This window comes from Misgurnus anguillicaudatus, chromosome 8, assembly GCF_027580225.2.
Source record: "Misgurnus anguillicaudatus chromosome 8, ASM2758022v2, whole genome shotgun sequence".
Classification (NCBI taxonomy): Eukaryota; Metazoa; Chordata; class Actinopteri; order Cypriniformes; family Cobitidae; genus Misgurnus; species Misgurnus anguillicaudatus.
This window is the reverse complement of record NC_073344.2, coordinates 2741169-2754418: the sequence shown is the minus strand read 5'-3', so window position 1 is coordinate 2754418 and position 13250 is coordinate 2741169. Positions and strand designations below refer to the sequence as shown.

Below are 13250 nucleotides of genomic sequence, written 5' to 3'. Positions count from 1 at the left end.
TGAATTTCATTACATATGTACAAGAAAACACACCATAAGCATACAACGCAACATATGTGACCCTGGACCACAAAACCAGTCTTAAAGGGATACTTCACCGATTTAGCATTCAGCTTTGTATCTGTAGAAACCCGGCAGTATTACTGAATGACCATGTTTCCCTCCCTCATTTCCCCCTGAGAGGAGAGATATCTGCATTTTGGTTCTGCAAAAAAGTCCTCCGATGATGTAATATGACGATTTTTGCATCATCGGAGGACTTTTTTGCAGAACCAAAATGCAGATATCTCTCCTCTCAGGGGGAAATGATGGAGGGAAACATGGTCATTCAGTAATACTGCCGGGTTTCTACAGATACAAAGCTGAATGCTAAATCGGTGAAGTATCCCTTTAAGCATCGCTTGATTTTTCAGAACATTTTAACCAAACGCCTTCAAAAAGCGTTGGGATGTCCCCAGCGTAAATAACACTATGCTAGACAGATACTTTGTTTGCACAGTCCTACCGTAATTTAGTCACTCCTAGATGTACGTCTGGCGTCAGGGGGAACATTTACCTCGAAGAAGGAAAGATATTGTCTCACAGGCTATGTTTATTCGGCTATATCCAGTGCTGAGCTTCGATGAAACTTTACGAGACCGGCGAGACGCTTCACAGGCAGGAGATACGTGGCGTGATTGACAGCTTTGACACCAAATGGATATACGTGAAAATCAGATGACATGATTTCACAACTTTTCATTGGCCATTTAGGTATGCGACGCATACTGTATACGGAAATGAACCTGGACATTCAATCCGTCGAAAAATCTGCAAAATAGACATACGTGGTTTTCATCGGACAGCGACGATATAAGGGACCAAATGATTTTATTAAGAATCTTAATAATATGGAAAAATCTTTGGGATTCACCCCCAAACAAATACAAGCTTATTTATTTGATAACATGTCATTGTGGTAAATCATATGTAGGAAAAACAAATAGAGAGTATAAAACACACATCGCAAAACATCAGAGTGCAATAATATGCAGAAATATGAACCTGCCATTAGCACTGCATTTTGTTAAACTTAATCATCCTATAACTTCATTATTGTATATAGGAATTGAGAGGGGATTTTCATCTAGAAGGTGAGGTGAGTTTGACCGATTTTTACTTAGACAGGAGGCCGTTTTGGTATATAAAATGCGAACATTGGCCACGCATGGTTTAAAAGTAGATTTTGATTTGGGTTGGTTTTATAGATATTATGATATTAAAAATGAATGGGACTTACATCATTTGGTATCTTATTTAAATGTAGGCCTATGTGTGTAGTTGCTGCTTGTATTTTTTAATCTACGTATATTGATGGTTTGAAATTTATGGAACTTATATTTTGTTTACTAATGAATCATTGGAATATTGTATGTAATTACCTTCATGTGTGTATAATTAAGCACTCCCATTTATATTGTTCTCCACTTGGTGAAAATAATACCTTGATAAAGGCGATTTACCTTGCTGAAACATTGGTGGTAATTAATAAACTGTTTCAGCGAGTGTCGGGCGCCACCTGGTGGGCAGTCCTGAACAGTGCTCGCTATAGCCTATAGATATACAAATCACTTTCGCACCATTTATCTCAGAGATATTTGGTGCAAAAGAGAGAGCACACGACAAAGAGTGTTTGAAACTCGTAGCAGCAGATTCAAGCAGTTGTATTTATGTACTTGTGTTTGGGCTAGAAAATATTAAAAATATATATATATATATATATATTTGTGAATTTTTTTTTTACACACATGCAAGTCTCATCGCACAGATGCACAAACTGATTTTGCGAATGTACAAAATTTGTGTGTGACTTCACATATTTTGATGCAGGGGTTCAAGTAGGTTTTGCACCATATTTACTGCAGCAATTGTAGCAAAAAACGTGAGCTTGTGAGTTTCTTAATCTGTGATTTGTAAAATGGGATTTGTGCAGCTGCACTGAAGGATTTGTGAAGGTGTAACTGTTGTGTTGTATTTGAGGGAAAGAAAAAAATCTACAAGTTTGCAACTCTTCATCTGTGACTTCAAATTTACTGATACACATGTGTGGATAATCTCTACAAATACAAATTCCACTGTCACAGGTTATGGTAGAGAAATTTTGTGTGTTTTATCTTAAGTTTAGTATAAATGTTTTATATAAAGTATACTTTTAATGTGTTTTATGGTTGACGTCTAAATGAATTAAGTTGTCTCTCTGATGCTTGCACATGACAGTGTTTTTCCACAGCTAGGCCGGGATGGGGGACGTGTGACCTTGGTAAGAATAGCAAGATAGCTTTATGACGCATTAGAAAACAAAGGCATTGTGTTTTACCAGCAATGGCTGTCTTTTTGTGTAGCAACTTAAAGGTCGCAAAGATACAGGCCCAGTACAAACAGATTGTTCGAATGGGAGGGCTACTAAAACTGGGGCACTATTTAAATCACTGAAAAACTCAGAACGGGGTCATTGTCATAGTCATTGTCATAGTCATTGTCATAGTCATTGTCATCATCATTTTACCAATGCAGGTGTATACACCCTATGACCAGTATTGTGTTTCAAGCTGTCTGACACAATTCTTTAATAAAATACTTTGAAGAGAATTTTACATCTCAACCGTCTCTGATTCTCCTGAAAAAATCCACGACATTATTGGCGCTGCGAGCAGGGTTACAAGAGAGAACATTGGACAACCGAGTGGGATCGTTCAGAGGCTGTTCACGGTCTGGGGGAGATGTTCTCCAACCTGAGTCGATTGTTTCTTCTTTGTGGGTGTTAAACTGCTAAGGCTGGCCAGCCGCTTGCTTCTTAAATTAAGGTAAGCAAAGCGTTATGGCATTTTTTCACCTGCATTGATGAGATTATTGACTCTGTTTGGAAAACACATACAGCTCGGCGTTTTCATTAAAATTCCTTAATTCTCTCTGTAACTCATAAACGAACTAGTATTGCTATTAATGAGAAGGGACTTGTGGATGATATTACAAGATAAATTATCTCTAATAGGGAAACCTGGTCTTCCGAGTAAAGTGTACTCTTATCTGAGAGTCAAGAGGACCCAGCTGTGAAACAGTTGATGGAAATTAATATTAACATAGCCAAGAGGGCGTTGACTGTTAATAGCCAAGAGGGCATTTAATTATACTAAATTTTGTTGATTTTATGGACTCAAACTAAAACATTAATTTTGAAACTAAATTTTGTAAAGCCAGTGGGCTGATTTAAATAAGAGTATCTGAGATGAGTACGGATATATCTTTTTAAAGGAAAGAAAAACCAGTGGGTTGATTGTGAGCTGTTTCTTGGTGTAACTGGTTAAGTTACGAAACGAAGTGAGATAAGAGAGAAGATTTTTGTTGAGGGAGAACCAGTGGGTTGCTTAAATGAGTATTTGAGAGTAATTTATCGATGAACTATGATACTATAAATTGCTCTGTAAAACAAATATGAAGAGTTTGCATAGTTTGTGTTCCCAGGAGCTTAGAATGTGCAAACGAGGGTGAGCGAGAGAGTCTGGAGCGCGGGAAAAACCAGTGGGTTGCTGGAGTGAGTGTTTATGAGTGCCTCTATCGATGAACTATGATACTATAGAGAAGCTCACTGATATGGACACAGTGTTCAAGGGTGCTTTATCGATGAACTATGATACTATAGAGTATTCTTTGAGACGAACACAGTGTTTAAGGGTAATTTATCGATGAACTATGATACTATAAATTACTCTATCAAATAAACACGGGAGAGACAAGGGAAAAAGCTTCGGTCCAACTTAAAGTTAAAAAGTGTTTAATAATTGTTGCATGGTAAGGATTTACCAAAAGTGAATTGTTTTAAATGACCCAAGAGGATTTCTGCATTTTATTCAACCCATATGAGAATTTTGATTTTGAAAGTTAGGGGTAAGAGTCATCCTGTGTGAAAAATATTGTCCATGATTGAATGTCAGTTGTTACTGAAAACATTGAATTTTGGTGGAACCTGAAATCTTTATCTAATATTGAAAAGTCATTATTGAGTGTATTTGATTTGACAAAAGAAAAGTTAACAGAAGGAAGTTTAACAATTAAAACAGAAGCCTCTGAGATCAATACAGTTACGTCTGCATTTAAAATAGCCCAATTAATCAGAGAGATCTTTTGTGTTAGTTTTAGTTGGCCTGAGATGAGAAGTTTTTCCAGTTGTAAGATTAATAATGTGTCAAAGACAATTGTGGGATATAGAGAACTGAGCATAAGTGCTAAGTTTAAATTTGAATCAAATCTTAAAAGTGGTTGTGTGACAGATAAAGTGACTGGTGAAAAGGAGATCATTTACATACTTGTGGGACCCTTTGTGATTTATTCCAGTTGCCTGACTGGAACATTTTATAGTACAGAGAAGTGCATTGATTTATTGTTAAATAAATAAAGCAAACAACCATTCAGTGTAACATGGAAGCAGCAACCAAAGAATTAGAGCGTGCTATCACTGTGGCCCCGGTAGAATGGTGTGACTTACAAGACAAAGGCTTTGATGGTAAAGCATTGGCTAAGTGGTGTAATGATCTAAAATGGTATACCAGAAGTAACAAATATAAGAAAGGAGAGCAGCCTCCCTTTCACTGGCCAGAACAGGGAACGTGGAATAAAGAAAAAATAAAGAGTATGAAAATTTGGATGACTAATTATATAGCTAATCAGGATCTGAAAACCAAGAAAGATGGAAAGAAGAAAAAGAGAAAAGCTTTGTTAGATGGAATGGAATTGTGGGAAAAAGCAAGAGGTTGCTGGAGTAAGGAAGCTGAAAAAGTGATGGCTGATAGAGAAGACATCAGAGCTCAAGAGCTGGCAAAGCACAACGAAAGAACAGAAAAGACAAGATTGCTAGAACAGCCAGTAGACACTGCAAACCAATTACCTGTGGTACCTAAAACAGTTAAGCCACCGCCCTATGCACTGCCTCTGCCTCCCTCAATCCATGCCCCCCCCTTTACCACACACACAAACTGCCCTCCCTCTACCGAACACACAAACAGCCCTCCCTTCACAGCTCTTTCTGAGAGTCGCCCTCCCTTTCCCACTCTCTCTGAAAGTCACCCTCCCTTCACTGCTTTCACTCCAGCCCCAACCACCCCTGTTGCTTCACCAGATGCTAGCACACTGTATCCAGTTATTAAAGGAACTATGCAGCTTAAAGGGGAATTAGAAGTTGAGGGAAATGTGGAACTGTATGATGAGATGCATAGAGGCAAAGAAGGATCATTCAGTGAACAAAGTCAGGCAGCAGGAGGAGCTAGTCAGTAAACCAGGACTCAGTTAGAACATCTGGACCGACTAATTGAACAGAGAGCCAAGGAAATAACAGAATTAACTAAAGAGGTGAAGTCTTTGGGTTTAGCAGGGCTATCGCAGGACAGAGAGCTGGGTAAAAGATTACAAGAGGAAGAAAGGATGATTTTGGAGCAAGAAAGGCAGGATAGAGAGATAGCAAAAGAAAGGGTGCTTAAGCAACAAAAGGTCAGGGCAGTGCAGGCTATGAAACAGAGAAAGCGAGAAACTGATGGCTGGCTAAATATGAAAATGACACAAGAGTACCCAGCCTCTAAAGGTGGTATAGATATGACAAAAATGTCAGGACCTGATGGATTAAGAACTTACAGAGCTAAGATGTTGGTAGAGGAGAGAAACAGAGATTTGGACTATAGGGACACATTAGCTTTAGACTTTGACCCAATAGAGGACAGATCCCCATTATTGAAAAGCACCCCTAGAGGTGGAATGAATGAGCCAGGTGTGAGTGTATTTCCGTTGCGTATTGAAGGGAAAACAGCTGTGTATGTCCCATGGGCTCATAGGGATTTAGAGACTATAATAAATTTGTTGCCAAGTTTAAGAGACGGTGCTGGTCCCTGGATCGGTGCGTTAGAGAAAGAGACGCAAGGTACAAGATTGGCGGTGGGTGACATAAAAGCCTTACTGGCAAAAATCACTAGTTTGAGGGAAATGGAGGATGTGTTGTGGTCAGCAGGTATGGGACAGAGTGTGGTTTCGTCTGATTTTGACGGCCAGGCTCTTGACTGTTACAGGGGCAGACTTTGGGGTGCCTTGAGAACTGAGTTCCCTGTCAAGTTTGACAGCACCAAACTGACCCCCACTGCACTGGGTCAGGAGGACTGCGCACTGTGGATTGCTAAAAACATGCAAACTTGGAGAGGGCAGGGGCTGAGAAAAGATCCCACTGACCCAAGAGACTTTGAAACCAGACTGTTCAGAAAGGAACTGCTGGACGCACTGCCAGTGTCTGTGCAAAACAAACTGAGTGACACCCCAGGGCTAAATGCAATGCCACACAGCCAGTGGGTGGAGTCCCTGAAACACCATGCTTCCAAACACCAGAGACACGAAAGAGACTTAGAGCAACAAGCTAAAGAGACTGAACGAAAGCTGGCTCAAGTTAGTCTGGAAGAAAAGAAAAGAAACAAAGACATTAGTAAAGTCCCCAGGGGAACCTATGTAGCGGGATGGGCAGGGTCATAAGAGTCAGCGAGCCACTCTCAGGGCGAAATGGTTGCAACACACCCTCCTAACAGGTCTGAAAAGGTAGCATATCTGCCAAAACAAGCTGCGGATCAAACCCAAAATCAGAACCCATGGCAGCACCCTCAGGGCGCAGCCCCGTCTCAACCAGTAGTTGTGAATGTAATGGCACCTAGTGGACAGAGTAGATGAACTAGTTTTCGAAGATGGTCAAGGGGCAGAGGAAGGGGATATTTTCAGAACAGGGCATCCGCGGATCTGGGTCCATATTTCGGGCAAAACAATGTTTGCTGGGGATGTGGGGAGAATACTCATGCTAGGCGTGACTGTCCAAAAAACCTATGGAAGCAATAGGGGTGTTCGGAGGGTCCCATTAACCAGCAGGTAGCATTATCCAAAAATGATTGGGAAGAACCTAAATTAACATGCATAATTAAAGGAGTGAAAATTGAATGTTTAATTGACACCGGGGCTACATGCAGCTAAATTGATCCAAAATTGGTACCTGGGGTTGTTGCATCACAATCATCTGTTAGAACAATGGGGATTCTCTGGAGAACACATGGAAATGTGTCTGTCAGAACCAATTATGGTTCAGATAGAAGGAAAAACTGTTGTAAATCAATTTCTGATGGCACCTCAGGTTCCGATCACATTAATTGGAAGGGAAATTTTGTGTAAATTAGATGCTACCATCAAAACCACACCACAGGGATTAACATTGCAGTGTCTAACCAAAATAACTAAACAGGAACGCACCCCTTTAATTAGACCAGAAGTATATTGGATAGGGATATTAGAAAAAATGATGGCAGCTGCCAGAGAAAAAAATAAAGATTTTCAGGGACGAGGAAAGAAGAGAGGATTTAGAGTATGAACAAAGATTTCAAATTAGGAGAAGATATTGAGTTGAGAAGTGAAGGAGTGCTGGTTTGTGAGGCTGGAGTAGGAGTGAGGATCAGCAGTTTTAAGCTAGATAATGGGGAAATCATATGGCTAGGGACCCAGGACCTTATGTGAAAAAGTCATATTCCATTGAATGGGAAGAAGGAGAGAAAGGCTGGATGGAGAACAGGGAGCTAGGTTGGTATCTAATTCCATTAGAAATGACTGAGACAGGTATACAGCAGAAAGAAATAATTTTACAGGACAGCAGCACAAAGGAGCAGGTAATTTCTTTGTTTAACCAATTGCTAAAAGATAAGCTAGTTATCCCCAGAGATGAGAGGGAGTATGCTTGCAATATGTAGATGATATTTTGAGGGGGTTTGAGAGATTAACCAACAAGTTTTGAACAGACTGTATGACATAAAAATGTATAAAAGTATCAAAATAAAAGCTGAAATTGGCTAAAACCAGTGTACAATAACTATAAAAAGTAATCTTTGAAGGGCAAAAAGAAATTTGTGACAAACACCAAAGAACCATGCTTGACTATCCATAGCAAAACACAGTGAAGCAAATGATGGAATTAATGGGAGCTACAGGGTTTTGTAGTTCATACCAGAGTTAATACCAGAATATGCCAGTAGGGTAAATTAATTTAGGGAATTTAAATGTGAGGACATGGGGGGAAAAAAATCAGACAGATGTTGTTATATTGTAGTGAAGGCACACCACACGTTTGTACAACAGAAGGCATTAATTTATTGACAAAGGAAATGAAAAAGCAGATGAGGAAGCAAAATTAGGCGCGGCAAAACCAGAGCAAGCTGAAACCATGACCATGGTAGCGACAAGGTCAGGTAAAAAGACTATAGTGAACAGGTGAGCATTTCCGCAGACGTAACTGTAGATGAAATCAGTGACATGCAAAATACAGCGTAACAAATTGAAAAGATGGAGTGGCAAAGCAGAGGTGTTGTCAACGTAAAAGGTTTGTGAAGAACAGAGCAACAACAATTAGTAATACCATCTAGAATGGAGAAAATGGTAATGATGAACGCGCATGGTAGTGAACATTGCGCGAGGGGGGAGATGATAGATACGATTTTGAGACAACAGGGTTTCTGGTTTATCAATATGCAAAACTAAATTAGCGAATTTTTGTCAGAATGTGACATATATATGAAAAGAAATGTCAAACCAGCAGTACATCCAATGCGTCTGTTTCCAAGTGTGGAAGGACCATTTGTGCATTTAGTGATGGATTTTGTAGATAGATCCACCCAATTAAGGAGAAAATGTGTTTTTTCGAGATGGACAGAAGCTTATCCAGTGTGAACGCAGAGTGCGCAAGCAGTGGCTGGAGCACTTAAGAGGGAAGTGGTCCCAAGATTTGGGCTTCCCAAGGTATTGCAGGCAGATAATGGACCAGGATTTCAGGCCAACCTGTTGAGAAAAGCACTTGCTAGGGTAGGAATAACCCAAAAATTTGGATCAGTGTATCATCCACAGTCTCAAGGGGCGGTTGAGAGGTGTAACGGTTTAATCAAATCAAAAATAGCCAAAATCTGTGCACAGACTAAACTAAATTGGGTTCAGGCCTTACCAATAGCGCTCATGGACATAAGATCTAGTACTAACAGGGAAACGCATTTATCCCCTCATGAAATGGTCACAGGGAGACCAATGTTCAAAGCTAACCAAAATTAAATGAATTTGGAGCATGAGGAGGATCTAAAAAATGAAATTAATGAATATATTGCTGAACTAATGAAACCATAAAGCTATTTTACAGATTGAAAGCAGGCCCAGAGAGACACCTGGTGATGAGACTGCAACACCTTTTCCTGTAGGAACCGGGGTGTAGATCAAAGTTTACTAGCGTAAGTGGGATGAACCCAGACGAGAAGGCTCGTATGAGGTCACAGAAGCTAGCCCAACAACTGTTAAGGTAAAATATTTCAAATTGTGGTATTATAATACTCATTGCTTCCAGGTACCAGAGAAGACAACCCTCGGCGACTGTCTCCATGTTATCTTGTTGAAATAACCATATGATAAATAAACACTGTAACCTTATTTTTTAGATAGTGATGTGATGAACCATAGAAACTGGATTTGGAGATCACAATGAATGGGTAATGTATGATCAAAGCATTTAAGGATATGGAGGATGAAGATTGCATGAATGTTGTTTATTTGTTTCTAATAATGAAAATGTTTCTCCCACCAAATGTACAGGCTTATAAGGGTAATTGTACATGTTTTAAGATAACAATTTCACAGATGGGTGGTGCCAAAGAGAAATTGATGTTACAAATGACAAAGAGGAATACAAGGCAAACTGGTTTGTAGGCCAGACCAGAGAAAGGGCAGACGTATGGTGAATGGTTGTTGACATGAATTTAAGGCCAGGTTTGAGAGTAAATTGGAAGGGAACCTGTACCCTTGTACAATTAATAATGCTATTTCAAATGTTTTCATTACCTGATTTTGGGAGCCTACATGATAAAATAAGTGTTAAGAGTATTAACAGACAGAAAAGAAATCTGCCTGGTGGATCTTATGATAATATGTGTATATAGAGTGTACAGTATATAGATGCCATAGGGGTTCCAAGGGGGGTGCCAGATGAATACAAAGCGAGAAATCAGATTGTTGCAAGTTTCGAGTCAATTCTTTTCTAGTGGTCAACCCTCAATAAAAATGTGGATTGGATTAATTAATTGTATTACGTTAAGGGGATAACTGAACAAATGGGACTAACTTCACTGATGGCACAACAAAACAGGCCGGCATTAGATATGTGGTTGGCTGAAAAGGGGGGTGTTTAAAAAATTATAAATGATGGATGCTGAAAATTTATTTCTGACAATACTGCCCCCGATGGCACCATTATAAGGGCATTAGAAGGTTTGACCGCCTTGTCAAATGAATTGGCTGAGAACTCTGGGGTAGATGATTTCTTTACAAAAATGATGGAAAATGGTTTGGGAAATGGAGTACACTGATAACTTTTTTACTGATGTCAACTGCTGTAGCTGTTGCTATCCTTGCATTGTGTATTTGTTGTTGCATACCATGTATCAGGGGTTTGATTGAGAAAACTATTGACAAAGGAATGGGTAAGATAATGTACCAACGGGTACAAATTAATGAGGACGACGAGGGAGATAATTTTGAGGACAACATCCATGTGTGATGGGGAACCAACGAGGCTCTAGTACCCTCCTCCCTCACACGGCCTTCTACGCGTGCAAAGCGCATGGGTTGAAGACCGTTGAAAGCTGGAAGATGCACCCTACACGTATACATATAGAATTCATGTTTCTTAGAAAGACTCTGTGTGGACTGCCCACCAGAGCAAAACACTCTCATGTGAGAATCATTATGTTACTGGTCATGTTAAACTGGACATAGGGTGTCACCTATACTAATGCATTTATTATTTTTTTATTAACATTTATTAGTTTTTTGTATTTGTCATCATTTATTAACAAGGTATTATCTTTTGCATTGATTGTTTTTATTAATATAATCTTTTATTAGTAATGCAAGTTGCAAACCTGAAGTGTGTGTAAAATAGGGAAAGGGATGGTTTTAAGCATCACTGTCCACGATGTGATGACAGTGTAAAAAGCCTGGTAAGTGACTGATGGTCTGGGAATCTCCTGGGGGTGGAGGTAAAACATCCGCCTAGCACGGCTTACCAGAAAGTGAAAAGAATTTTTTGAAAAGATGATATGCTTGCTTTAGATTTAAAATTGAATGTTATGTTATTTTTTAACATGTTGTTAATCATTACTCTTTTTTACAGGTTGTTAATTATCATTTAAAGGATAACCCGTGTGAAATGACTGTTGAAGCTAGAAAAGTGACTGAGGGTCTGGCCATAATTGTCAGGGGTATTTTATTCTTTTATATATTTTCTTTCTTTAAAGTACCTAGCCCGGCTTCTCTGGTGTCATCAGTCATATTTGCAGGGTGGTTATCGAAAACATTTAGTTTCCGAAGGGGGGATATATGGTAGAGAAATTTTGTGTGTTTTATCTTAAGTTTAGTATAAATGTTTTATATAAAGTATACTTTTAATGTGTTTTATGGTTGACGTCTAAATGAATTAAGTTGTCTCTCTGATGCTTGCACATGACAGTGTTTTTCCACAGCTAGGCCGGGATGGGGGACGTGTGACCTTGGTAAGAATAGCAAGATAGCTTTATGACGCATTAGAAAACAAAGGCATTGTGTTTTACCAGCAATGGCTGTCTTTTTGTGTAGCAACTTAAAGGTTGCAAAGATACAGGCCCAGTACAAACAGATTGTTCGAATGGGAGGGCTACTAAAACTGGGGCACTATTTAAATCACTGAAAAACTCAGAACGGGGTCATTGTCATAGTCATTGTCATAGTCATTGTCATAGTCATTGTCATCATCATTTTACCAATGCAGGTGTATACACCCTATGACCAGTATTGTGTTTCAAGCTGTCTGACACAATTCTTTAATAAAATACTTTGAAGAGAATTTTACATCTCAACCGTCTCTGATTCTCCTGAAAAAATCCACGACAAGGTGTGCAGTTGTTTTGCACCAAATATACCTTCATACATTTCCCTTATACATTTATAAGTGAATACATGCATGACCAAATAGAAAGTTTCTCTGTCTGTTACAAAATCTCCCACATTCTTTTTTGGTCGTAAAACCTTAATCTTGATGTGTTGCCATAGTCATGAGAGATCTGTTCTGCTTTGAAGTGTTAAAGGCAGTTTGGGGGGTAGTGTTACAGACCCCTGGGCTTAGCCTGCTTTTTGAGTGAGGGTCTGCACTTATATTTATGAAATATAAGAAGTTATTGTGTGTCTGATCTGGCTCAGTTGTTACACCGGCGTGAATAACAATTTTAGAAAACTTACGCTTAGCATTAACCAGCACTTTAAGTTTGGATCTAATGTCTGATGATCTGGCTCCCGGTATACAGTCCACTATGGTGGCTGGTGCCTCAATGTTTGCGTTCTTGAGTATCAAATCTCCAATAACCAGGGCATTCTTAACAGACGTCGCAGCCGGTGTATTGCTTAGAATGTTGAATCTGTTAGAAATTACCAGGGGGGTCTTGGATGGGCACCGGATATGACTATGCCGCCTGACAGTCACCCAGTTAGTCTGCCGCCTTGACTCAGATGCCGGAACCAAGCTATGTGTATTACGCATAACACTAGGTGCACCCGAAACAGTGTTTGTAACATTAACATTAGCATTAGCGGTCTTACTGTCCTCAACTAGCGTTCGGATGCGCTCTTATAGTTCTGCAACCTTCTCCGTCAGCCTTACTACTTCAATACACTTAGCACATGTAAACCCCTCTGTGCTGATGGAAGAAGCTAAACTGTACATGTGGCAGGTAGTGCAGGTTACAATATCAAGCGGAGTCTTACCGCTTTCATGCTGGGCGATGACGTCTTCGTTCACCCGAACTCGGTCCGTGAAGCTGCATCACGAGGGGTGCTCGCTCGCAGCACGCCTCGGTCGCCTGCGAATGTCTGGAGCCAGGTTGATGTGAGGCACGCTGTACCGCACGTTGGATCTGCGAAGGCCGGGCAGCAGCCCCTCCACAGCTTCCCGATCTGGTGTGGACAGGTCAGAAAAGCATACATCGGATGAATCCGCCATTAGATCGGCAAGAAAGGCAGGTTTATGGTAAAAAGACGGTAAGAAATGCTAACTTTAGCCGGCACCGACTGGTGATGCTAGCAGGCTATATGCTAACACTGGGTGTTACTAGTGATAAATCGTTTCGCTTAGTAGTACAATTCAGTAATCG

General features: G+C 40.0%; 1 protein-coding gene across 1 annotated transcript; it reads left to right on the top strand.

Annotated features, from left to right (window-relative positions):
• Nucleotides 1–2123: 2123 nt before the first annotated feature.
• LOC141365619 (uncharacterized) lies at nt 2124–11950 on the top strand. The gene is made up of 2 exons (XM_073870104.1): nt 2124–7351; nt 7591–11950. The coding sequence occupies exon 1, from the start codon at nt 5455–5457 to the stop codon at nt 6538–6540; it is 1086 nt and encodes a 361-aa protein (XP_073726205.1). The 5' UTR covers nt 2124–5454; the 3' UTR covers nt 6541–7351; nt 7591–11950.
• Nucleotides 11951–13250: the final 1300 nt, after the last annotated feature.